The sequence below is a fragment of the Ambystoma mexicanum genome, chromosome 4q (assembly GCF_040938575.1).
Source record: "Ambystoma mexicanum isolate Mex_15411 chromosome 4q, UKY_AmexF1_1, whole genome shotgun sequence".
In the NCBI taxonomy this organism is placed as follows: domain Eukaryota; kingdom Metazoa; phylum Chordata; class Amphibia; order Caudata; family Ambystomatidae; genus Ambystoma; species Ambystoma mexicanum.
In genome coordinates this window covers 1,238,623,403-1,238,648,991 of record NC_090928.1, presented here as the reverse complement: position 1 = coordinate 1,238,648,991, position 25,589 = coordinate 1,238,623,403, and the positions used below count along the sequence as shown (strand labels likewise).

Here is a 25,589-nt window from a genome sequence, read left to right as displayed (position 1 = left end):
CGACAAGAGTTAAGAAAGCTGCATGCCGACGACTGCGTTGAGTATGCAAACAAAAAGAGACTTGTGAAACAAAAATACAAAAACTGGATAAAATCACATCAGGTGATCATGTTACCAAATGATTCAGAACTCATGATGGAAAAACTAAATAACAAACATTTCAGTGACTTCTGGAAAATAATCAACAATGAAAGCGCAACACAAGCTGTGCTCCAGACCAACACAGTATCCGAGGCAGACTGGATAAAACATTACAGCAAACTTTATAGCAAAAAAGGACTTTCTGACTAGCCTGAATTACCAACTCTGCCACGCTGGAACCTATAATTCAAGAAATGTGATATTCTAGACATAAATATGGTGAGCTCTTTTAGGGCACCGGGCCTAATGGGCTCACAAACTACACCACCAAACAAAACCCAGGCAGGGTTGTCCATTGGCATCCATTATTTTCAACATGTTCATATCTAACATTGGTCAGATCTTTGAGAACGTGTGCTCATTTCCATCAAAAATACATGGAAGCCATGTGAGTTGGCCGTTATATGCCGATGACCCTATTCTTTTGGATGCCACTTCGATTGGCCTTAAACGAAAGCAGGAAGCTGTAGAAACATACGCAAAAGTCAATGGTCTCTGCTTCAACAAAAACAAATGTGAAATTCTGGTTTTACATAATCTGAAATCCAAATCCAGAACCAAAAGGGAAACAGTTTAAATGGCGACTAGGAACTGAAACTCTCAACATTGTGACCAACACTAGATATTTGGGGATGCAGATCAGCGCTCACATTGACGAGTCCCTGGGCTGAAAAAGCAAAAACGAAGTGCCGACAGCAAACATGTCAAGCCTCCATTATCAACCAAAAATAGGGCAAATTTTCATTGCGGCCAGTACTAAACTTCTACAATCAAAAAGCAGTCCCGGCCCTATTATTTGGAGCCGAGTGTGCATTGGGCTGTGCACATGAACTTTGGGCGACGCTGGAAATATATTTTGGTCAAAAGTTCTGCAAATTCCAAAGGGACGGCAACTGTGTGCATTCGATACGAACTAGGGCTCTTATCCCTCAATGCACGAATTTGCTGGAACACATTAGCCCTATAGCGTAAAATCACAATGCAGGATTCTGCTCCCCAATTTGCAATCTTACACCAACCAGAAAACGGCAACACTGGCTCTCTACTATCTTTGTGGTCAAAACGTTGTGAAAGCATATTAAACAACTTGGAAACCGACTGCCTAACCTTACAAAGCAATCATGACTCAGTCAAAAACAAACTTTGGAGGCTTGACTAGATCAAAACTGAAGAGCAAAGGGCAAGCCAAAGAATAATGAAGGATATCCCATGTGAAGCAAGAAGATTCAATGTATGTAAGAGTATTGTAGAGTACTTTCCAACTCCTCATCACAGAACTACATTTCTGCGAATTTCGACTAAATGCTTTCAAAACCAAGGAAAGATTGAGCATTTGGTCCAAAAATCGTAACCAAGACCTAAAATGTAGACTTTGTAGCCAACATGAGGAAACCCTAAAACATCTGGGCCTGTTTTGCACTGCCATTCAATCACAAAGGACAAAACGACTGGTCTCTATCATTGAAAGCCATCAAACTCTTAGCAGTGATGAATGGTGGCAATTGATGTTTAGTGGGCACAACAAAAAAATAAATTATGCCTTAATGTTCTTTTTAGAGGACCTAAGAGACTTACTGTCCATTACATGCAGCAGACTTGACTGAAGAACTCACTTGGCACTAGCTTTCTTGGAACAAAAACTCGAAGGAGGTTTCGGATTTTGTTGTTTATTATTTTTTTCTTTTCTTGGAACTTGATGAATCACAAACTGGAGATGTGATGGGGGAAGATTGCAACTAAAATGTCACATGCTGGAATTTCCATTTATCTTTTGTTTTATTTGTAGGCCTCTTTTAAAGGTTTGTATAAACCAAATTAAAAGAAATTTAAATTCTTAAATTAACAGTCAGTTCTATAAGCCTTCGTCAGAAGGGAGCAAAACATTTAACAATTAAAATGCACTTCAAAACACACTGTTTCTCTAAATCAGATGATACCCATTGGGGATGGGACACAGACACTTCCTACACCCTCAGGTGACTTAAATAGCTAGGACACTGGACATTGATTTATCACTGGTACATTTAGAGCAATATGGAGTTTGGGTGTAAAGGATTAGAACTTCCTGGCGCTCGGGTCCGACTTAAAAGCGATGCACTCGATCTGGTGTTCCTCTCCCTGGCACTTCAGTTCCAGCAGCAGAAGTACAGCCAGCTCCGAGAGGATGTCCAGGCGAGTTCACTTTGGGGTTGATTGGTCCCACCAACCCAAGGGGAGAAGTCGTCCTTGCAGGGCTTCTCTAGTCAAGGTGAATTTGGAGCTTCAGCACAGCAGCAGGGCTTCACTGGGCAAACCAACGGTCCAGGAGTTGCAGCAGGCGTCTCTTCCAAGTTCTTCTTCAGATTCCTTCGTCCAGTGGTCGACTCTGCCTTCCAAGCCAAAAAGCCATGCCTTTTATGCAGGTTTCTCCCATTCATTCCAGCTTAGATGTCAGTCACCCAGCAGGGTGGCTGTCCTCCAAGGACAGCCAGCCGGCCAATCACCTTTGGGTGCATTCCTGTAACCAAGGGGATTAAGCACAGGGAGTTTCGGCACCTCCCTCACTTCCTGCCCCTGCCAGACATCATGGAGCCAGAGGCGGGCTTCACTCGTGAATCCCGCCAAAGGCAAAGGGACCAAGCCTGGTTTGGCGCGCAGATAAATCTCAAGAAGGACCTTTCCAACAAGAAATGGCATTAAAAAATTAAATAAAATTAAAAAAAGGAAGACCAGGGCCATTTTGACAAAATGGGCACCACTGGGTTCCTTACTGCAGCTACGAACGCAGTCCGCGGTAAAAACACACAATGGTAGTCAAAATTAAACCACTGCCACCAGCCATTAATTGTATAAGGGGTAACATAAAAAAATGTTACACGAGACACTAGGCAAAGGGGATACTAAGTAACCCCCTACAGCACCATATGGTAAGATAGTGTGTGCCAGGTCTGGAAAGTTACAAATGTAAGTAAAGTCAATTTCACTTCACTGCTCTTGGAAACAGTAATTTCACCAAGAGAAGATATTTAAACCTTTGGGATATCTAAGACATTTCCCTGTGCATCTGCACTGAAGGTGCAGTGTGTCACAATGTAAAGATGATGCCTATGGAGTTTGTCAGACTCCAAAGTCAAAAGAAACAGAGTCCAAATCATAGAAGAAAAAAAAATGAGTGGGAAATGGGTCTCACTCTCTACAGATTAGAAATTAAAGGTCCTAAAGTCCAGCAAAAAGAACTGGGGGTCTCATAGGTAGAACAGCACCTTTCTGAGCATTCTCCCCAACACTGGTGAAATAAACACATTATGAATAATTTATTACAAGCGACCACTATCTTAATTTGTAAAGCACAGCATTTATTCTTGGTGAGAGTGTGCATTCCTGCCTGCCAGCTATGAAGACCTACTACCAAAAACCGAAACCACTGCATTTTCCAATGGAACAATAATCTTGAGAAAGGGGGACAGAGCACCCGATTCCGGGATAGTCACAGCAAAACACCAATTCAAACTGTGATTGTTGTTTTAAATTATGCAATCAGATTAACCAAAGACCTTATATACTTCATGAATTAACGATACCTCAAAGTCTAGTGTCGACCGTAGGCATAACAGACAGCTATTTCACTTTATGATAATGCGTTTATTTTTACATTACATTTTAAATGTTCACCTAAGCACTCAAAAACAGAACATGTCGACAACTTCAATTACCGTATTACTCTACTAAGTGGAAAAGGTGCAATTGTTTATGAATCACGTTAAGATGCGTCGCTTTTTACCAGCTCCTCCTCAACATGCTGGTGGGTGCCCTATACCCAGGAGCTGCTTAGGACTAATCAACTATTTGTTTTGATCCCTGGATCTGTCAGCTGTCACCACTTTCCGCACATGATCTGGGGCACACAGACAGGTTATATATCCCACTTCCCTCTCCCACCTGAGATGGGGGAGGCAAGCAACGTTGCACATCCCTGTCAGTCTCCACTCTACCCAGAAAAAATGTCTGGTGCGCCCTGCTGCGAAGACCCGCCAGCCACCATCCAGACTTCTGCTAAAACAAGTGATTGGTGGGCCCTGCTGCGATCGGCCACCTCCCAGAACAAGTGCCTGGTGCGCTCTGCTGCGAAGACCCGTCAGCCACCTCCCAGAACAAGTGCTGGTGCACCCTGCTGCGAAGACCCGTCAGCCACCTCCCAGAACAAGTGCTGGTGCGCCCTGCTGCGAAGACACGTCAGACAACCTCCCAGACTTCTGCCAGAACAAGTGCCTGGTGCACCCTGCTGCGGAGACCCATCAACCACCACCCAGACTTCTGCCAAAACAAGTGCCTGCTGTGAGGACCTGTCAGCCACCCCCCAGACATCTGCCAAAACAAGTGCCTGCTGTGAAAACCTGTCGGCCACCCCCCAGACTTCTGCCAAAACAAGTGCCTGCTGCGCCATCCTGCGAAGACCCGTCAGCCACCTCCCAGACTTCTGCCAAAACAAGTGCCTGCTGCGCCATCCTGCGAAGACCGGTCAGCCACCACCCAGACTTCTGCCAAAACAAGTGCCTGGTGCGCCATCCTGCGAAGACCCCGTCAGCCACCTCCCAGACTTCTGCCAAAACAAGTGCCTGGTGCACCATCCTGCAAAGACCCGTCAGCCACCCCCCAGACTTCTGCCAAAACAAGTGCCTGGTGCGCCATCCTGCGAAGACCGGTCAGCCACCACCCAGACTTCTGCCAAAACAAGTGCCTGCTGCGCCCTGCTGCGAAGACCCGTCAGCCACCTCCCAGACTTCTGTCAGAACAAGTGCCTGGTGCACCCTGCTGCGAAGAGCCATCAGCCACCACCCAGACTTCTGCCAAAACAAGTGCCTGCTGCGCCCTGCTGCGAAGACCCGTCAGCCACCCCCCAGACTTCTGCCAAAACAAGTGCCTGGTGCGCCATCCTGTGAAGACCTGTCAGCCACCCCCCAGACTTCTGCCAAAACAAGTGCCTGGTGCGCCATCCTGCGAAGACCTGTCAGCCACCCCCCAGACTTCTGCCAAAACAAGTGCCTGGTGCGCCATCCTGCGAAGACCTATCAGCCACCCCCCAGACTTCTGCCAAAACAAGTGCCTGGTGCGCCATCCTGCGAAGACCTGTCAGCCACCCCACAGACTTCTGCCAAAACAAGTGCCTGGTGCGCCATCCTGCGAAGACCCGTCAGCCACCTCCCAGACTTCTGCCAAAACAAGTGCCTGGTGCGCCATCCTGCGAAGACCCGTCAGCCACCCCCCAGACTTCTGCCAAAACAAGTGCCTGGTGCGCCATCCTGCGAAGACCCGTCAGCCACCTCCCAGACTTCTGCCAAAACAAGTGCCTGGTGCGCCATCCTGCAAAGACCCCATCAGCCACCTCCCAGACTTCTGCCAAAACAAGTGCCTCTGCACCCTGCTGCGAAGACCTGTCAGCCACCCCCCAGACTTCTGCCAAAACAAGTGCCTGCTGCGCCCTGCTGCGAAGACCCGTCACCCACCTCCCAGACTTCTGTCAGAACAAGTGCCTGGGGCACCCTGCTGCGAAGAGCCATCAGCCACCACCCAGACTTCTGCCAAAACAAGTGCCTGCTGCGAAGACCCGTCAGCCACCTCCCAGACTTCTGTCAGAACAAGTGCCTTTTGCACCCTGCTGCGAAGACCCATCAGCCACCACCCAGACTTCTGCCAGAATAAGTGCCTGCTGCGAAGAGCCGGCAGCCACCACCCAGACTTCTGCTAAAACAAGTGCCTGGTGCGCCATCCTGCGAAGACCGGTCAGCCACCCCCCAGACTTCTGCCAAAACAAGTGCCTGGTGCGAAGACCCGCCTGCTGCGAAGACCCGTCAGCCACCACCCAGACTTCTGCCAAAACAAGTGCCTGGTGCGCCCTGCTGCGAAGACCCGTCAGCCACCCCCCAGACTTCTGCCAAAACAAGTGCCTGCTGCGAAGACCCGTCAGCCACCCCCCAGACTTCTGCCAAAACAAGTGCCTGCTGCGAAGACCCGTCAGCCACCCCCCAGACTTCTGCCAAAACAAGTGCCTGCTGCGAAGACCCGTCAGCCACCCCCAGACTTCTGCCAAAACAAGTGCCTGTTGCGAAGACCCGCCTGCTGCGAAGACCCGTCAGCCACCACCCAGACTTCTGCTAAAACAAGTGCCTGGTTCGCCATCCTGCAAAGACCTGTCAGCCACCCCCCAGACTTCTGCCAAAACAAGTGCCTGGTGCGCCCTGCTGCGAAGACGCGTCAGCCACCTCCCAGACTTCTGCCAAAACAAGTGCCTCCTGCGAAGACCCGTCAGCCACCCCCCAGACTTCTGCCAAAACAAGTGCCTGCTGCGCCATCCTGTGAAGACCTGTCAGCCACCCCCCAGACTTCTGCCAAAACAAGTGCCTGGTGCGCCATCCTGCGAAGACCTGTCAGCCACCCCCCCAGACTTCTGCTAAAACAAGTGCCTGGTGCGCCATCCTGCGAAGACCTGTCAGCCACCCCCCAGACTTCTGCCAAAACAAGTGCCTGGTGCGCCCTGCTGCGAAGACCCGTCAGCCACCTCCCAGACTTCTGCCAAAACAAGTGCCTGCTGCGAAGACCCGTCAGCCACCCCCCAGACTTCTGCCAAAACAAGTGCCTGGTGCGCCATCCTGTGAAGACCTATCAGCCACCCCCCAGACTTCTGCCAAAACAAGTGCCTGGTGCGCCATCCTGCGAAGACCTGTCAGCCACCCCCCAGACTTCTGCCAAAACAAGTGCCTGGTGATCCATCCTGTGAAGACCCGTCAGCCACCCCCCAGACTTCTGCCAAAACAAGTGCCTGGTGCGCCATCCTGCGAAGACCTGTCAGCCACCCCCCAGACTTCTGCCAAAACAAGTGCCTGGTGCGCCATCCTGCGAAGACCCGTCAGCCACCTCCCAGACTTCTGCCAAAACAAATACCTGGTGCGCCATCCTGCGAAGACCTGTCAGCCACCCCCCAGACTTCTGCCAAAACAAGTGTCTGGTGCGCCATCCTGCGAAGACCCGTGAGCCACCTCCCAGACTTCTGCCAAAACAAATACCTGGTGCGCCATCCTGCGAAGACCTGTCAGCCACCTCCCAGACTTCTGCCAAAACAAGTGCCTGCTGCGAAGACCCGTCAGCCACCCCCCAGACTTCTGCCAAAACAAGTGCCTGCTGCGGCATCTTGCGAAGACCCGTCAGCCACCCCCAGACTTCTGCTAAAACAAGTGCCTGGTGCGCCATCCTGCGAAGACCTGTCAGCCACCCCCCAGACTTCTGCCAAAACAAGTGCCTGGTGCGCCCTGCTGCGAAGACGCGTCAGCCACCTCCCAGACTTCTGCCAAAACAAGTGCCTGCTGCGAAGACCCGTCAGCCACCCCCCAGACTTCTGCCAAAACAAGTGCCTGCTGCGAAGACCCGTCAGCCACCCCCAGACTTCTGCCAAAACAAGTGCCTGTTGCGAAGACCCGCCTGCTGCGAAGACCCGTCAGCCACCCCCAGACTTCTGCCAAAACAAGTGCCTGGTGCGCCATCCTGCGAAGACCTGTCAGCCACCCCGCCAGACTTCTGCCAAAACAAGTGCCTGCTGCGAAGACCCGTCAGCCACTCCCCAGACTTCTGCCAGGTGCTCTGAGCTATGACACACATGCCCGTGTTCGTCTCCCTCCACAGTTCATCACGTGTGCTGTCACCTCCTCCCCACAATGCCGAGATGGTTGGCGCCGCCCCTCCCGCGCTCTTTACCCGCAGGAGGTTGGCCTTCGTCCGTTGGGTCCGGCTGTGCAGCTCGGCGATGCTCAAGGGCCGAGACATGTTCCCAAGGCTGGAATAAAGTGGCAACTCGACCCACAACTGCGCGCCAGGCAGCGGCCGGTCCGGAGAGCGCATGCGCAGATGTCGCGCAGAGGTGACGTCACACTATGCGCCGGGACGCCCAAGCCTACTATCAACAAGCGCCTTTTTTTCTTTATTTGCATCTTTATTCTATGTCAGTGTCTAATTGACGTGTGGAATAGAAGCAGCAGTTTAGCTAATGCTACAGAACGATACTAGAGCATTCGGTTACCAGAGGTCTTCGTGTCACCGTTTCCAGTACCGCAGTACTTGATATTGCTTGGGTGGCCAACTGTCCCGTATTTTGCGGGGCTTCCCGCATTGATGGGTTTTGACCCGCGATTTGCAGGCACCCCCTGCGGGACGCCAAAAGTCGCAACTTTGCATTGAACCCCTGGCCAAATCAAATCCTTTTCTGCCCTGTGCTCACACGTCCGTGTGATAGTTGAAGCTCAGGGCAGAAGAGAAGCCCTCCCAGGGTGTGCAGCATCTCCACACACCGCTCTGTCACTGTGTCAACAGAGCATTACAATGGCAGCCATTAGACATCAATAGGGGCCAGGGTTCTGTCCCTTGAGACATGTGAATTGGGATTAATTCGAAGGGGCAGTGTAGCATGCTGTGTTTGAAATCATTTTCAAAGTCAAGTGAGAATGTTTTGTCTGGCATTAGTTTGCCTGGTGCTGCTGTCATCTTTCATGCAAGATGGGGAAAATACAGCTAAAGTCATACTCCTTTTTCTCAACATAGTTCTATGACAAGTTATAAAGTGTAAGGTTAGTTTATTGTGAGAAGCTCGTTTTTTATGTTGTATATGTTTTTTCCAAGGCATTTCTACATGCAAAGCCTTAATAAATATGTATATCAAGTAAACCTTGAAAGATATGTGGTCAACTGCTTAAATTGCCCACATCTCATTTTCACTCCCTAACCAAAGTGTGATCCTGGGCAAATCATTTAATCTCAGTGTTTTATTTCACTCGCTAATCAAATTGTGTGATCTGGAGCAAATCATTTAATCTCACAGTGCCTTATCTGGAGTCCCTGTAAGTGATCAGTTCATAGCTTCTATTATTATATCATTATGTTATAAGCTGTTAGAAATAAATCCTCACTCATGGTTTTAATAGCTATAGAGCTACTACCCATATAATAATAATAGTGCCATTCGTACATTTCACACCACAAAGTTATTTGGCACTCTATTAATTCATGGCAAATTATTGTAATGTCACTTCCCTTGGTGTCTCAAAGTAGCAAAGACTGGTGATGATTTTTGCAGTGCTCTTTCTGTGAAGTCACGTATGTTGTCAACACATATGCACATTTGGATGTTTGCATATATTTTGTCCCACAGGGCCTGGACAGAGCTCTAACAGATGAGAGTCCTGCATGTACAATGGCCCTGCTATTTTTTTGTGTGCTGAGTATGTGTTTAAATGTCATCTACCACTAACGTTACCAAAAAAGTGGATGGGGACCAGGGGGCACAAATGACACCATATGGAACCGCGCGCACTGCAGGCCGCATATAATGTGCTGCCACGCTGTTATCTCCAGGCCTGGGGGCACCCGGGCCAGGCGGACCGCGGCTGGGGGACACCCCGCTGCATGCTGGGGGCACCCAACAGACATACCTTGGCAGAGAGCACCCTGCCAGCCCATGAGCACACGGGCTCTTAGCGCCGGCGTTGCACAGCAGGGGCACCGGCATCCACAAGCAGAGTTGCCCAGCAGGGGCTCTACAGAGCACACATGTAGAGTTGCCCGACAGGGGCTCTACAGGCAGGGGTAACAGCCAGGAAGGACAGTGTTGCCCAGCAGGGGCACTGTCCTTGTGGAGGGCCCTGCAGGGGAGGCCCTCAGCCAGCTGTGCAGCGCCAGCATGGCGCTGGCAATAACGACACAGGACACCCTGTTCAGTTACTCACAAGACTAATGAGCGGGAGGCCGCTCATCCTTTTTATTGAAAATCCCGTCACGTGGTCACTGCCACGAGACATGAGCACGAGCCCTGGGAGATACCATGCTCCCAGGGTGTTGACACACTACACTCCTCTTTATCCATAAGGAACAAACAAATGACAGACTTCACTAGACATCTAAACTCATTACATCGCAACCTCAAAACCTATGGCAGTAGGTGCGAACATAAACCACATACATCTACATTGTGACAGTTACACATACAATCTGCATTTAGCATATACCCATATTCAGGGTTCGTGGCACATTGGGATTTCACCACATTATCAAAGGACCTTTATTATCCTGGGTGAGTGATCTCGAAAGCCACTGAATGACACCAATGAGAGTTCCTGGTACCACATATAGCACGTCCACACATACAGATGTTCACAACTTAACATTGCCCATTGACTGGGCCATTTTAAGCAAGTCCAGGTTTGCAGGCTCCCAGCCTTTATGGGGATGTCTATGGTGCCCATCGTATGCACTCATGGAGTGGCGGGAAACCAGTTTGTACCTTCGCCAGTGTCAGTTCAGGAAGGTCACACCACAGTCAAGGGGCCGGCAAAGCCGCACCTGCGGAGGCCCAGGGGCCAAATCAGCCTCGTCCATATACATTGGTGGCCACCAGTGGCAGGGTACTGGTGACGGGACGACAGGCCAATCCTTACACTTCCCACTGGGACGGCTGGCAGGGGTGGACAGTGGTGACAGGGTGTCTGGGTCACAGGCCTAGGAGGGCGCACAAGCACTCATGAGAGCTGCAACCCAATGTGTCAGACCAGTTCTTCCTTCTTTCCCAATAACCAATGTGGCAGGATGACAGGTCTAACATGGACCCCTCCATTATTCACTGCTGGAGGCCCGGGATCGTCAAGGCCCATATGAATATTATGCCTTCTCTTCCCTTTTCAAATTGCGGCTGATGTCGTGCTGCAACTTTCCCAACAGGAAGAGTGCAAACAGTGAATGTGCGTGGTCACGCCTCCCTTTTCACTTTTATTTTAGCTATGATCTCGGAGCACAGAACACTCACCGCCAAGGGGCCAGGCCTCATGAGGGCCCGTCCCTTGCGTCAGAGGGCTGCACATTATTTTTTTCACCGTCAGGCGGCCCGGAGTCTTTCTTTCGTCGCTCCGATCCGGAGCATTTCCCATTTCACTTTTTTCTTTCCTCCGCAGAGCGGGAGCGCTGCAGCGCCGATTTCCATAACGCTGCTCGTGCCACTTTCCTTGCAGCCATTGCATCAGGCCGCACAGCCACCATCTTCTTTGCTCCAGTCCGGAGCAACACACGTCTACTGGCTGGCAGCCCGGGATCTCGGGGGCTGGCGGCGCAGCTGGCGCGGATGCCAGAGGGGGGCAGCACGCCTCACCATTTCTACTCTGCAGGGGTGGGGGGCTGCCCAACTCTTCTTGCCAAAGCGGCCGCTGGGCATCTTATTTCTTCACGGTGGGGGGGGGCTCAGATCCACCTCCCCTTCTGCGCGGCAGACGCCACCTACTGTACGCCCCCCCATCACACGGCAGAGGCTGCTGGGCATCTTCTTCCTTCTTGCAGGGGGGCCCAGATCCACCACCCCTTCTCACCTGCACCCACTGCAGACCCCTCACAGGGGCCAGCAGGAGACGCCGGACAGCCACGACCAGGCGAGCACGCCGCTAGACAGTGCGGGCACATGGGCCCTCACTCCTCGTCGCCAATGTTAAGTCCTGGCCTGAGGGCACCAAGGCCAGGCAGGCCGCGGCTGAGGGGCACCCCGCCACATGCTCGGGCCTCCAGCAGACGTACCTAGGCAGGGGGTGTTGAGGGTGACTGGCGCCCCCCGCGCGCTTCGCCACAAGCCCCGGCCCCAAGAACATGTACCGACACGTCTGTCTTGGTTCGGGCTTTTTTCGCCCCGTTTATTTAAACTGCACGCGATGGCGTGCAACGTCACGCCGCCGCGTGCGCGCCCGTCATCGGGCAGCGCCACACTCCTCCTTTTTCGGGGAGAACCAACAATCCTCATTAACTCTTCACTGCACACTGTAAAACATTGCAAATGGAAACAAGTCATGATAATAACGGGACAACACAAACAACTCACACAAACTATGTCCCAGGAACACCCATTTATTAGCATCCACCCGGGTCCCCTTAACTATGCTTTCTCACCCTCTGGATCCTCAGCCAATTGTCCCAGCACATAATCGGTGAGGCGAGCCGGTTTCCCTCGCCCAGCCCTCTGGGGGTACCTCCTGCTCGCCTCCGGCACGGGTGATCAGTCCGCCTGCGGACTTCGCATCGGAGACTCCGGCATGCAGGGTGGATCTCCCTCGGGCTCCAGGGCTCCTTCCAGGTCCGGATCAGGAGGTGGGTCAGTCCTGTGGTCTCTGATCTTTTTAAAGAAACTCACGTTCCTCGTCACTTCCGACCGTCCATCCGACGCCGTCACCATGGAGCCCCGGACGGCCACGACATCCAGCGGCTCAGGCTCATATGGCAAGGAGAGTTTCCCATGCGGGTGCCGATTGCGAATGAGTACCTCATCGCCCGGCTCCAGCTGTTGGGGGCGAAGCCCCCTCCGCACGTTTTCCTGGTCCGTCCTTGCTTGCCGGTCCATCTCGACCCGTTGATCATCAATGACCGCAGGTTCCCGTTCTCCGACCTCCGGCAATAGCCCTCGCGGGCATCTCCTGAACATTGCTTCTGCCGAGGCCACTCCCGTGGACGCATGTGGCATGGTGTGGTACACTCTCAAGAACTGGTACAGGGCCCTGTGTAGGGACTGCCCCTGGCCTTGGGCAATTCTAAACGTCTTATTGAGGGTTCTCATCAGGCGTTCTGCCTCCCCATTCGCTCGAGGCCACAGGGGCATGATCTTCCGGTGCACCACCCCGCAGCTCACCATCAGCTCCGCAAATCGTTCACCCTGAAAAGGCGCCCCATTGTCCGAACACAGCGTGTGCGGGAATCCGTGAGCTGCAAACACTTTCTCCACCGCCACCACCACGTGTTCAAACGCCACGGACTCGACGAACTCCACCTCAGGGTAGCGGAAGTACTCGTCCACCAGGACCAGGAAGTGGGTGCCCATGGTGGTGGACCCAAAATCGGCATGAACCACCTCCCACGGATGGGTCCCTCTCGGCATTGCCTCGATGACCGGTTCCCGCTGTAGGGGCGACGCTGCTTGACACCAGACACAGGCCGCCACAAACTCGTCCACCTTGCGTTCCAGCTCGGGGAACCACACCTTCATCCGGAGGCGGGCCTTAGTCTTGGCAGCCCCTTGGTGGCCCCGCTGTGCCAGCGCGATCACCTCACCGACCTTGGATTGGGGAACTACAATCCGGTCGCCCCGAAGCAGCAGGCCCGACGTCGAGAAGGACAGTTTCTCACGCACCTTCCACAGTTGTTCAAGAGCCGACCGGGCATCTTGAGTGCGTCCCGCCAGGGCCTCAAGCGCAGACTTCCAGGAGCCCTGCTGCATGGACTGCCTCAATACTCTGAAGCACTCATCCTGTGACGCCGCAGCCTCCAGCTCCTGGAGAGGCATGGCATTCGGCGTGGCAGCTTCCACCACGACCTGAACATGCTCCTCCGCTTCCTGCTCACAGACGTCACAAACTCCTCCAGGCGGCCCGGGGTGTCTGGACAGATAGTCAGCCGCGTTGTTTACCCCTGGCCAGTAGACCAGGGTCACCCCATACTCTAGAAGAGCCAGCATCCACCTCTCAATGCGTGCCGGCGGTTTGGATGACGACCCCGCTAGGATCGGCAGCAGCGGTTTGTGGTCGGTGACCACCGTCACCGGGCGTCCAAGTACATAGAGCCGGAAATGGCGGCATCCCCACAGCACAGCCAGAGCCTCGCGCTCAATCTGCGAGTAGCGTTGTTCGGCGTCTGACAGCGCCTTGCTGGCATATGCGACTGGCCGGACGCTGCCATCACGGTCAATCTGAGTCAGCACTGCCCCCAGGCCGAATGGGCTAGCATCGACGATGATTTCCGATGGTAGGGCAGGATCGAAGAATGACATCGTGTCCTCGGCCGTGAGGGCGCCCCTAATGTCATCGAAGGCCGCCTGTTCCAGCGGACCCCAATTCCAGACAGTGTCTTTCCTTGTCAGGGCTCGGAGGGGCTCAGATCTGGACGCCAGGTTCTTGATGAACCGGCCACAGTAAGTGACCATTCCCAAAAAGCTTTGCATCTCCGACACAGATTCCGGTGGTTGGGCCTTCTGTATGTCCAGTACCTTCCTGGGGTCAGGCGACACCCCCTCTTCCTTGAACACAAACCCTAAGAACTCCAGGGAGGGGCGCAGAAATTCGCACTTCTCCTTATGTAGTGTGAGTCCCAGCGACTGCAGCCTCTCGAAGGTTTTCGCCAGACGCCTCAGGTGGGCCACCTCGGTCCTCGCGAAGACCAGAATGTCGTCGCTTATGTTTAGGACGCCCTCCAGGTCGGCCAGGGCACCCCGAATGATATTCTGGAATACTTCCGCGGCCGAGGACACCCCAAAACTCAAATCTCTTGTAGCGATACAGTCCCCGGTGCGTGGTGAAGGTGGTAATGTACCTTGAGTCGGGGTGGAGGACAACCTGATGATATCCGGCCCTGAGGTCTAGCTTCGAGAACAATCTAGCACCCTGCACCTCCGCAATGATGTCATCCAGTGTCGGTGTGAGGTGCCTCTATCTCCTGATGGCCCTGTTGGGGATTCTCATGTCTACGCAGATTCTGACTGCGCCCGGTTGTTTGAGTTTCCTTGCCACCACTATGGGGGACACCCAGGGAGTCGGTCCATCCACCTTCTCGATGATATCTAGATCGACGAGGCTGTCCAGTTCTTTATCTACCTGCTCACGGAGGTGGAAAGGTACTCTCCGATGTTTGAGGGCCACCGGCTGTACCGACTCGTCTATGTGCAGCCGTACCGGCTCTCCGACCATCTGTCCAATCCCCTTGAATAGGGCCTGACGCTTCTCAAGCAAGTCATTAATGTCCTCCAGGTAGACGGAGTACGCGAAGCTTACGATGCCGAGAGCCTCCGCCGCTGCACAACTTAGCAAGGTGTTCTTACTCACTGGCGTTACGTAGAAGCGGGTTGTGATGTGGGAGCCATCGTGTTCCACTTTTGCCACAAAGGCCCCGTCCAGAGGGATGGGCTCCACGCCACCAAACGCAAAGATGCGGGCCTTTGGCGTGACCAACCTGGGCGGCCGATCCATGGCGTTGTAATGTTCTCGGGCCATGACGTTCACCGATGCCCCTGTGTCCACGAGTACAGGGACCGGAGACTGGTTCACCTCAACCACGCATCTGGGTTGTCGTCGATGTCTGCCTCTTAGGAGGTCCACACTTGATACGAAGAAAATGTTCTCTTCATCTTCCTCCTCTGCTTCTTCCGCCTGAGCTTCTTCCTCGCCCTGGTCTACCTGGGCAACATTGGATGGCCGACCCTGGCGAGTGGCGATTGCTCGGCCCTGACCCCTTGGCACCAGCACCGGCAAAGCCGCCCTACACACCCTTGAGAAGTGGTCTGGCAGGCCGCATCGTCCACATGTCTTTCCAGCTGCAGGGCACTCCGCTGGGTGAGGCAGGTCGTATCCGCATTTTTGGCAAATCTCTCCTGCCCTCCCAGCTCTGTCCCGTGTGCCACCGCCATACCTCCTAGCACCTCTTCCCCCTCGCCACATCGCGCAGATCTCTTCAGTCTTTATGGGGCGTGACCCGGCCTCCATTCTTGCCGCTCTCGCCTCTGACACCTCGTGGCTCCTTCCCAGCTCAAGGATGCGCTGGAGCGTTATTCCCGGCTCCCTCAGCACTTGGCGCCTGAGCTCGCCTGATGAGCACGCCTGGATGAGCATGGTCCTGATCATGTCCTCCGCATCGCCCCAGGCGCAGGCGAGTGACAGACGCCTCAGGCGCCCGTAGAACGTGTCTAGAGTCTCATCATCCTTTTGCTTGGCAGAGAGCATCACGAATCGCTCATAGTCCGCGTTGGCCAGGGGTAACAAGTATGCCTGGAGGACGGCCTTTGCATGATCATAGGTTCCATTCCCTTGTGGCAATGATTCGAAAATCTCCTGGACAGAGGGCCCTGCCGAGTACAACATCGTGGCCAGCTTGGTGTCATCATCCACTACTTGCGCAGCCCTGAAATACATGTCCAGGCGGTCCACCCACCTTCTCCATCGGGGCCCCAGGCTGGATGGTGGGCCCGACACATCAAATTCGGGGATGGGCTGCAGGGCAGCATGTGCACGCACCTGCGCCATGGCAGGCGCTGCCAGCTGAGCACCCGGAGCAACAGCAGGTTGAACTGGGGGCTGAAGGGCGGGAACCGCCGCCTGACCGTCTCCTGGAGCTACTGGTTGCTGCATCGGGGTAGAAAACCCTGTGGGGCCACTGGTGCACGAGGGTGAAACTGCGCCGCCACACCGTGTGCTCCGTCCTGGTCTTCGGTGTCACTCATGAGCTTGAGCGCACAGGCACCCCCATGAGGCTGATCGGGGCCGCAACTCAAGTCTTCAGCCCACAGTGACTCTCAGCATGGACCACCCCAGGATGCAGTGAGTCCTGCCACCTCTGCGATAATGAAGAGGATAAAGACAGACGGGTTCACCAGGATGATGATGAAGGGGACGAAAAAGCAGGATGCCTTTCGGTTTTCCAAAAATTAGTAGCAGGATAGTGACTGGATGCAGCAGGCCCAGTCAAGATAGGCCTTCTCCTAGCTTCCACTCGACGTAGTAAACCCAAAATTAAGTTAATGCACCAAACATGCACACCTCCGTGTAGATGTAGCTGTTAGCTACTAAAGCGTCCAAAAATTACGCCTGGGGTCGTTTCAGGGCCTAAACCGGAGCTCCTTGAAGTCCCACAGCCGTTGCACAAAATGGCCGCCAGCCGTGTGGGCAAACGCACTACCCGCGGCATGAAACGAAGTCTGTCCTTCGACCTCGTTCCGGTGTGAAAAATTGTTCACAATGTCACCGCCGGGCCCGGGCAACGTTACCCCCACCTTCGTCGCCACTGTTGAGGGTGACTGGCACCCCCCGCACGCTTCGCCGCAAGCCCCGGCCCCAAGAACATGGACCGACACGTCTGTCTTGGTTCGGGCTTCCCGGTCGCTCTGATGCGGCCGGGAATCGCCCCGTTTATTTAAACTGCACGCGACGGCGTGCAACGTCACGCCGCCGCGTGCGCGCCCGTCATCGGGCAGCACCACACTGGGCACCCTGCCAGCCCATGAGCACACAGGCTCTTCCATGGAGTGGGGGCGTCACGTTGTTTAAATCACAATTGGGGACGTTTTATAACTAATGTGACCATGATTGTAGATTTGAGGGCACCCAGTGCTGTTTTTCCCCCCCTTTGGATTCTGGGACTTGTAGTTTTTTCCTACAGTGGCGGTAGGTTTGGGAACGAGCTTTCGCAGATGATGCACGTTGTTACATCACGCAGGTACAAAAGGGGCCTGCGAGCCCGATCACAACGAGAAGTTGTTTGGAACCTACGCTCCATGAACCTGTCCCTGTCTGTTTCCATGTGATAAACAGCAGTAGCCTATTGCTCTTGTGTGGGCCTCTTACTTCTTTGGGACAAGGAACGAGTTAGAGCCTTCCGAGAGCTGGAGGTCCGCGGACCCCGGGCACGGGCCTGCCGACCCCCAGAAATTACCCTAACACGCTGGAGGCACTGCTGAGGTAGATCCAAGCGAGATCGTCTGTGACAAGGTGGCCTGGCAACGCGCCCCCCTCGGCCGTTGCCCCCTTGGGGGACTGCAGGACCATTGCAGAACTGCGAGACGACCAGACTGTGCAATCCGGAGAGTGGCCGTCGGGAGCCGACTTCAGAAATTTCCTGCCGGCCGTGGTTGGCGAGTGTCCAGATGAGGGAAGGTGACGAGCTGATTGGGAGGGGTGCCCGCAGCCGAGCGCCACTGGCAGACGTGAGCCAAATGTGATTATGGTCCACACAATGAGCAATATCATGTTGTGCGGGTGGGGGGAGGCATTGTCAGTAGGGTGACGGGTGATTTTACATGGTCGCAAAAATTTGGTGTATCAGTGTTCAACTGGCACACAAAGTTGTAGTAAGGGAACGATGCAGAAGTGGGCCCTTCTCGTGTTGATGAGCATATTGGGTGGGGTAGTGAGTACCCAACATTCACTGTTAGCATACTTAAACAAAACATACAAGGGGAAGAAATTGACAAGCCATTTGGAGGTTTTCGACCTTTGGAGGATGTTTCAGGGATACGGCCCAGGGATGATGAGCATGCAGGAAATAAATAAAGAAGAGGAGGGGGAGGGGTGCAGCACGCCCCAGGTCCCTCCCAGCGGTATCGCAGACAACGCTGAGGGGAGTGAGGAAGAGATAGAGGTGTCATACACAATAAAAAAGGTCAAGGAAGAGACTGAAGGACTATACCCAATAAGAGAGCTGAAGGAAGTAACCAAGCCCCGAGAGTTAACAGCCGCAGAGGGATACTCAAACCCTACATACAACCCACCACTGTATGCTCCACAGGAGCACTACCAGAAAGAGTTACATGCAGGGGGGCACGGTAGGTATGGAAAGGACAAAGGTGAATGTTGATGGCACAAAGAAAGCACAGCTTGAGTTAGCAGGTATAGGGCCAGATGAATGGATAGCAGCGCAGGTGCTATTAAAACTGCAGGGGATGGTGACGTGGAAGGAGGAGGAGGTGATGCAGGCAATAGACAGGGCGGAGGTAGGACGAACGCAAAGGGAGAGTGAGGTAAGTAGAAGGGAAGAAGGGAACTCAACAAAAGAAGAAGAAGCAGAACTGGAAGGAAAAATAGCCGAATTAAGGAAGACACAAGGCATACTCACTAAGAAGCGTGAGCTAAAGGAGCTGGAGAGACAGGTGGAGCTGGAGAGGCAAAAGGGAGTGAGGATGGAGCTAGAGCAGCGTGGAGAAGAAGAAAGGAAGCGGGAGGAGGCTTGCATACGGGTATTGCACAAAGAGCCGCATGCATGGAGCAACGGGAGAATAGGAGAAGAGAAGAAGAAAGGGAAGAGAGTGACCGGGAAATGACACTCTGGAAGAAGAAAATCCTGTGAGAAAACACACGTAAATACAAAGAAGGCAGGAAAATAGACAGCATACTATCAAAAGATGGTGGAGAGGTAAGTACCAAGGGTAGAGATGCAAGGGTGTTGGGCCAGGTAAGTGACGCCATAATTAAGGAATTACGCAGGGCTAGGACAGAGGTGGAGAGTAAGGGGGAATGGCTAGGCGAGCAAGAGCTAAGAGAAAGCGACAGAGCCACAAGAAACAAGTTGAATACACGCAGCTGTGAAGGAGTTACGATACCTGAGGTAGGGGCGGATGCCGGGGATACAGGTAAGTGTACGGACATAGATTTAGAAACAGTAACAGTACGATACCTGCGCCCGCACACAAAATTAACATTCTCAGGGGGGTTCTGTAGTGACGAGGAGGAATAAGAATTCTGCGGAAGAAAGAGAGATGAGAACGGAGAAGGGCTTAGTAAACTTTATATAACACGTACAGGCACAGGGTCATCATGGGAATGCAGAACACGAGTGGAAGACACAGTTGGCCAGGAGGGTACAAGCACACAGAGGAAAGGGATACCACAAACAGTAAGATCATCAACCAAGCACACACCATATGTCAACAGACTCAGAGACCTCCCCGGGCGCAGAAAAGAAGGAACAGTAATAGCGCACAACAAGGGCCAGACATAACAATGCAGGGAATATAGGAGCACGGGGAACGCACAGCATGAACGTAACCTTATAGACATTTTTGACGATTTATCCGACATGGAGGAAGAGACGCAAGGCATACACACTACACAGCGTAGGCGCACACCAGAGGAAATGGCAAAATACACGCAAATGCCACTATTGGAGAGGGGTGGGACAAGGCCACAATATGTACCATGGAAACATGCAGACAAGGAAAACACTAAGTGTAGGCTACCCTCCCTAAGTGGATATACAAAATGGAAAAACTAACTGTGGGACACAGGCTAGCGGTTGGTGATGTCAAGGGGCTGTTAATATCGATTTTGGGTGATGCTGCAGACGACATTTGGAAGAGGGTGGGATTTCCGGGTGTGACCACCAGCAACATATCACACGACGGGTCGCCATTTGCAATCTGTAGACACGCGGTATGGCGGACCTTAAGGGTACAGTACCCTGACACATCAGACATGGGGGCGATTACCTCGCGCAAAATGCGTGAGGACGAGGATCCTGTTAATTACATTCAAGAAATTCAGGAGAAATGGCGCTTGGAAACGCGGGAGCTGTGGGACAAAACACTAGCTATATTTTATAACATACTGATACAGGGACTCCCAGAACCCACGAAGAGGCAATTAAAAAAATTGGTGGGGATGGAAGCAGAGGCGTGGCCAGAGATACAATTAACAATAGTGCACCATTGTAAGCTATGGCAGGAGAAGGTGAAACAGAAAGAGGAGGACAGAAAGGCAGATGAGGCAAAATTGTTTCAGAAAAAAACCTTCAAAATATGCCCTAGGTGGGGCGCTCATAACGAGCCCCGTTCCACCGGCACAATCTCTTACACAACAACAACAAGTACCCACGTTCACGGAAATCCAAAACAGAACAGGGAAAAGTCTAACCACAACCCTGCACCACCAACAGCTGAAGGCCGCCTGCAAGAAAAAATAGCCATCCTTCCCTAACGCACCCCCGACACACAAATTCCTAACGGAGATGCTTACAGAAGAAGGCTTCATAGGCGGCGTGTCCACCTTATACAGAACTGTCCAATCTAATACACCATCTAAGAACAATATGAAAACTAAATGGGAAAAAGTCTTGAACATCTGGACAGATGAACAACATTGGACAAACTACTGTAAATACACCAAAACCATCTCCCTATGTGCAAACTTCAGACTTATCCAATTCAAAATCCTGAACCAACTCCACATCACACCTAAACAAATCGCCCAATTTGACCCCGCCTAGCCACAGCCATGCCCCAAGTGTGATACACTCAATGAAAAAGCCATACATATGTATTGGGAATGCCCGCCAATTAAGCAATATTGTGAAGAAGTTGCCCACACAATGGACGCTATACTAAATACCAACATCCCAGTCACATCGCTGAAATACCTCCTGGGCGACATCGGAAAGGCTTCCGTCAAGACCCGCAGGCTATTCGCAGTGGGAGGTGCTGTGGCCAAATGGAATATCCTTAAGAAATGGAAATCAAAAGACCCTCCCACACATCAAAATTGGTTAAGAGACTTAATCAACACACAAGAAAGTGAAGAGACATACGTCTGAGGGATTCAAACTACCTCGAGACCCAAGGACATATGGGCCCCGCTCAGGTCATACCTGCTCACTAAGGAGGAAGAGACAAGAACGGGCACAACCAGGATAGGGTGAACAAGGACAACAGGGCTACCAAGGTGGACCAAATAATTACTACCAACAAGCAGCACAACCAACGGGTCAGGTGCAGATGGGACAGCAAGGTGGCATGCCACAACCACAGTTACAACAGAAACCAAACGTAATGCCCACCACACAGCAGATGCCACACCAACCTGCTAAACAACAAGCACAACAACAAATGGCAACGGCACAACAACACGTCCACACAGTGCAACAACTAACACAACTACAAGACAACATACAACAACCCATGGACACAGCAGTACCAATGACACGAATGGGGTGGGACATAACCCCTACACAGGTAACGGACAATTATCGTACCCCCAATAGGACAGCCGACAGACTTCCTTGTTGTGTCCCATCCTGTCGGTAACACCTAACTGTAATGCATCGACCTTGGAAGGTTTGGAACCGATGGAAGTACACCTAACATGGATGCTGGAAGTTTCGTGTGGTGGTCTATGCCTCATCCAAGATGGCCGCCAGCACGTATTTACGCACCAGTGCTCCGATGCGTTGTATCAAAGTACTTTTGTATCTTACCAGCGCTGTGTTTCTGAACTCTCGCTACCTATTATTGCTTCCTGTTGATTATTCATCTCTCTTCTTCGACTATCTTACACCGCGGTTACGTACCTTTTTTCGGGTAGCTTTCCTTATAACGGTTGGATCCTTGTTAATCGCACTTTGAGGTTTGCTCTTTAACTCCTCAGTCTCTGTATCTATCCTTCCCTGCTACGTCTCTTGTTTACTTTCGCCTTGCCTTCCAGTTTCATTTAATTTCATATTGTTCCTATTTATTTTACTTACACTGTTTTCTTCCGCCTGGATTTTCTTCTCTCGAGTGGCAGCCTATCCTTTGTAGGCTGTTACTTACCGGGTTGTCGGTTCACCGTCTTTGGCGTTCTTCGACCATCCGGCCATTATCCTGTGCTCCTGGTGTGCCTTATCTACAAATCCTTCACATCTACAGTAGTGCACCTTCATTTCCTTCGGCACCACCTGCTACTTGGAACTGCCTTTTGGACAAGGTCTCTCAGTTCTCTCTATGTACTCTTGCGGTCCTTATTATCTTACCCTTGCTTTTGGAGAGAACTACTGTATGGACATTCGATACCAGAGTGCATACTACACAGAAGAGAAGGCCGGACTCGCTTCTACTCTTCTACACAACCCGAAGAAGACCATTCATACAGGGTTTTTTCAGTTTACTGCTTTTTCCCTGGAATAGCGGGTTGACTCCTGGAGGCTTCTGGGATTTGGTTCCTATCCGGTCACGGTGGCCTCCGGGGAGTCACGCCCGTATTTGCATCAAAAGAAGAGTAAAGGTACCAGAAAGACACAAAGGAAAAAGAAGACGGAACCCCAAGAAGACTCCGCCGGTGATTCAGGTGAGGAGGAGTTGGAAAGGAGGGGAACTAAGGTTGCAAGTTTTGACACTAACCCTGCGGAGGAGCCACGCATAAAGGTGGCGATAGGTGATAGGTTTCCTTCCTAGTTGACACAGGGGCCACTAGATCCTGTATCAGGGAGGGGAAGTTCAAATTGTCAGGCGATGCTATGCACACTCAAGGATTTTCTGGGGCTCGAGGGGTGGTTCCTTTTACTGATAACATCTCCTTATCTGTTGGAGATCACGACTTATCTTTTCCCTTGTTATACTCAAAACAAGCACCAGTGAATATACTAGGGCGCGACATCATGAGCAGATTGAACATGACCATCTCCTTGACTGACAAAGGCATAATTTGCTCCACACCAGGAATATACATGCTCACGGCAAGACACCTACTCCAGGCTTATTGTGGCAAGACAATGCCTAGGGCAGAACCAGTGGATGCCGAGATCTTCCAGTACGGGACAGACATGGCAATAGAATGGCTACCAGGTATCGAGGGTAAGGTGTGGAGGAGGCCCGCCTCCTACCTTTTCAGGACAGAAACGCCCGCAGGTGAGGGAGAAGGGGCAATAATATCAGTTGACATCAAAGGAATTGTAGCTAAGAAAGAGTGGATTGCAATTCAAGCTCTGGATGGAGAAGGGAAGGCATGGAGAACGGTAATAGCGCTGGCAGAAGTGTGTAGGTTAACACAGGTGTCAGACAAGGAACTGTTTTCAGATGAGGAAGGAGACGGCGAGATGGTGTTCCAGATGAGTGTCTACGTCTGGTTGAAAATGACATACAAGGAGGCAGCACATAAAATGGCAATGGCACTAGAGGCGGCCCTCCCCACACAACCTGACTTTTGTGGTGAAGACCTGGCTACTGTACCCACCTGACTATGGTCTATTAGTCCCTATGATGTAGGGTGCATAAAGAGCAATGAAGGAGTGAAGATAAAACTGAAAAGGGGAGTGATACTGCCCAGAGTAAAACAGTACCCCCTGTCAAAAGAAGCTGATGAAGGGATTTATGAGACAATAAGTGCCCTAGTGGAAAGGGGTATATTAGTACCATCAGAATCACTGTGCAAGACTGCGGTGTACCCTCTGTGCAAAGCCAATGGAGGGTCTTGACGTTTCATACAAGATTTGAGACCCCATAACCACATTGTAGAGGCAGAGTACCCGATAGCAGCTAACCCCACCACAATATTGTGTGGAAGACCAGCAGAGTCATCACGGTTCACTGTAATTGACCTCAAGAATGCGTTCTTTTCAATACCACTGCACCCAGACTCACAAGACTTGGCAAGCTTCACATACCGCAACACAAAATGGAAACACACTAGGTTACCTCAGGGATACTGCTAGTCACCATCCATTTTTAACAGAGCTATACAGATGGACCTGGGGAATGTTGAGCTTGAGAGCACGGTGTTGCTGTATGTAGATGATATTCTCATCTGCAGCACCACCGAGAAGGAATGCAGAAAGGACTCTGTGAAAATGCTCACAGTACTGGCCGAAAAGGAGTACAAGATTGACAAGGAAAAACTACAATACTTCCAGGACAGGTCCTATAAATTGGACAGGTTATATTACAAAAGGGGAGGAACATCGCACTGCAAAGGGCACAAACAATAATGAATACACCTCAGCCACAAACGATATGTGAGTTGCAACAATGTCTTGGCCTGTGCAATTATTGCAGAGATGGGTTTTTGACTGCAGCACGTACATAGGACCCCTACTGGCAGCTCTGAAGGAAGCACAAAGAGAGGTGAAAACGTTGGGATGGACAAAGAGATGACTGATGAATTCAGTGAACTGAAAGAGGCCATTTCAATGGCACCAGTTCTGGGCACTCCCAACTATGAACAAGAGTTCTACATTTTCTCGCATTGTGATGGTGCAGTAATGAAAGCAGTACTCACAAAAAAGACGAGTATAGGACACAAACCCCTAGCATTTTACAGCAGGCACTTAGACTCTGTAATGATGGGACACTTCCCATGCGAACAACACCTGGCTGCTGCAGCATTCGCAGTAGAAAACTCATCATCCATCACTATGTGTTGCTCCACCACACTGTATGTTCAACACACCCTCTTTGTAATTCTGCATAAACCAAAAAGCACACTCACCACCCAGAGAGCAACAGGATATGAAATAATTTTGTCAAGACCTGAGTTGAAAATAGTGAGATGCAACAATGTTAACCCAGCACAGTTCATAACAGAAGAAGTAACAGAGGGCGAACATGCACATGATTGTACATATGCCATTCAGTACTACTCGTCCACCCGAAAGGTAGAAGAAAACGCCCTAGAGGGAGGAGATGTTCTGTACATTGATGGATCCTCAACAATTGATCAAATTGATGGTATAAGAAGAACGGGTGCAGCTGTAGTGTGATTAAGGGAACACTGGACATATGTACCAGTACAATGTGTCAAATTACCCCAACAATATTCAGCGCAAGCAGCAGAATTGGGGGCCTTCATATTGGCCTTAGAAGAAAGCAACGGCAAAAGAGTAATAATATATTCTGACAGTGCCTATGTCACGTCTACAGTACACTCAGGATTAATTAAGTGGCTCAGAAGGGGATTTAGGAGAGCAGATGGTACTTCGGTGCAACATGCTCTCCTCCTGGGTGAATTGATAGAAGTAATAACATATCCACATGAATTAGCACTGGTGAAATGTCAGGCACACACAAATGGAGAAGACCCAATATCGAGGGGTAATGAAACAGCAGACGCACATGCAAAATATGCTGCATATTTTGGCGAGATGTGGGACCTCCAAGAAAAACAAAAAGAGAGGGGTAGGGCAAGACAGAT

General features: G+C 51.7%; 1 protein-coding gene across 3 annotated transcripts in view; it reads right to left on the bottom strand.

Annotated features, from left to right (window-relative positions):
* The window catches only part of LOC138468309 (zinc finger protein 318-like), a 295,350-nt gene extending 287,325 nt beyond the window's left edge, over positions 1–8,025 (bottom strand). For all 3 annotated transcript variants that reach the window (XR_011268240.1, XM_069608803.1, XM_069608804.1), the window contains exon 1: positions 7,867–8,025. Coding sequence is in view for 2 of the 3 variants with exons in the window: in XM_069608803.1 (XP_069464904.1) it covers positions 7,867–8,010 (144 nt within the window). In the remaining variant the exon portion in view is untranslated. The remainder of the gene's footprint in view (positions 1–7,866) is intronic.
* Positions 8,026–25,589: the final 17,564 nt, after the last annotated feature.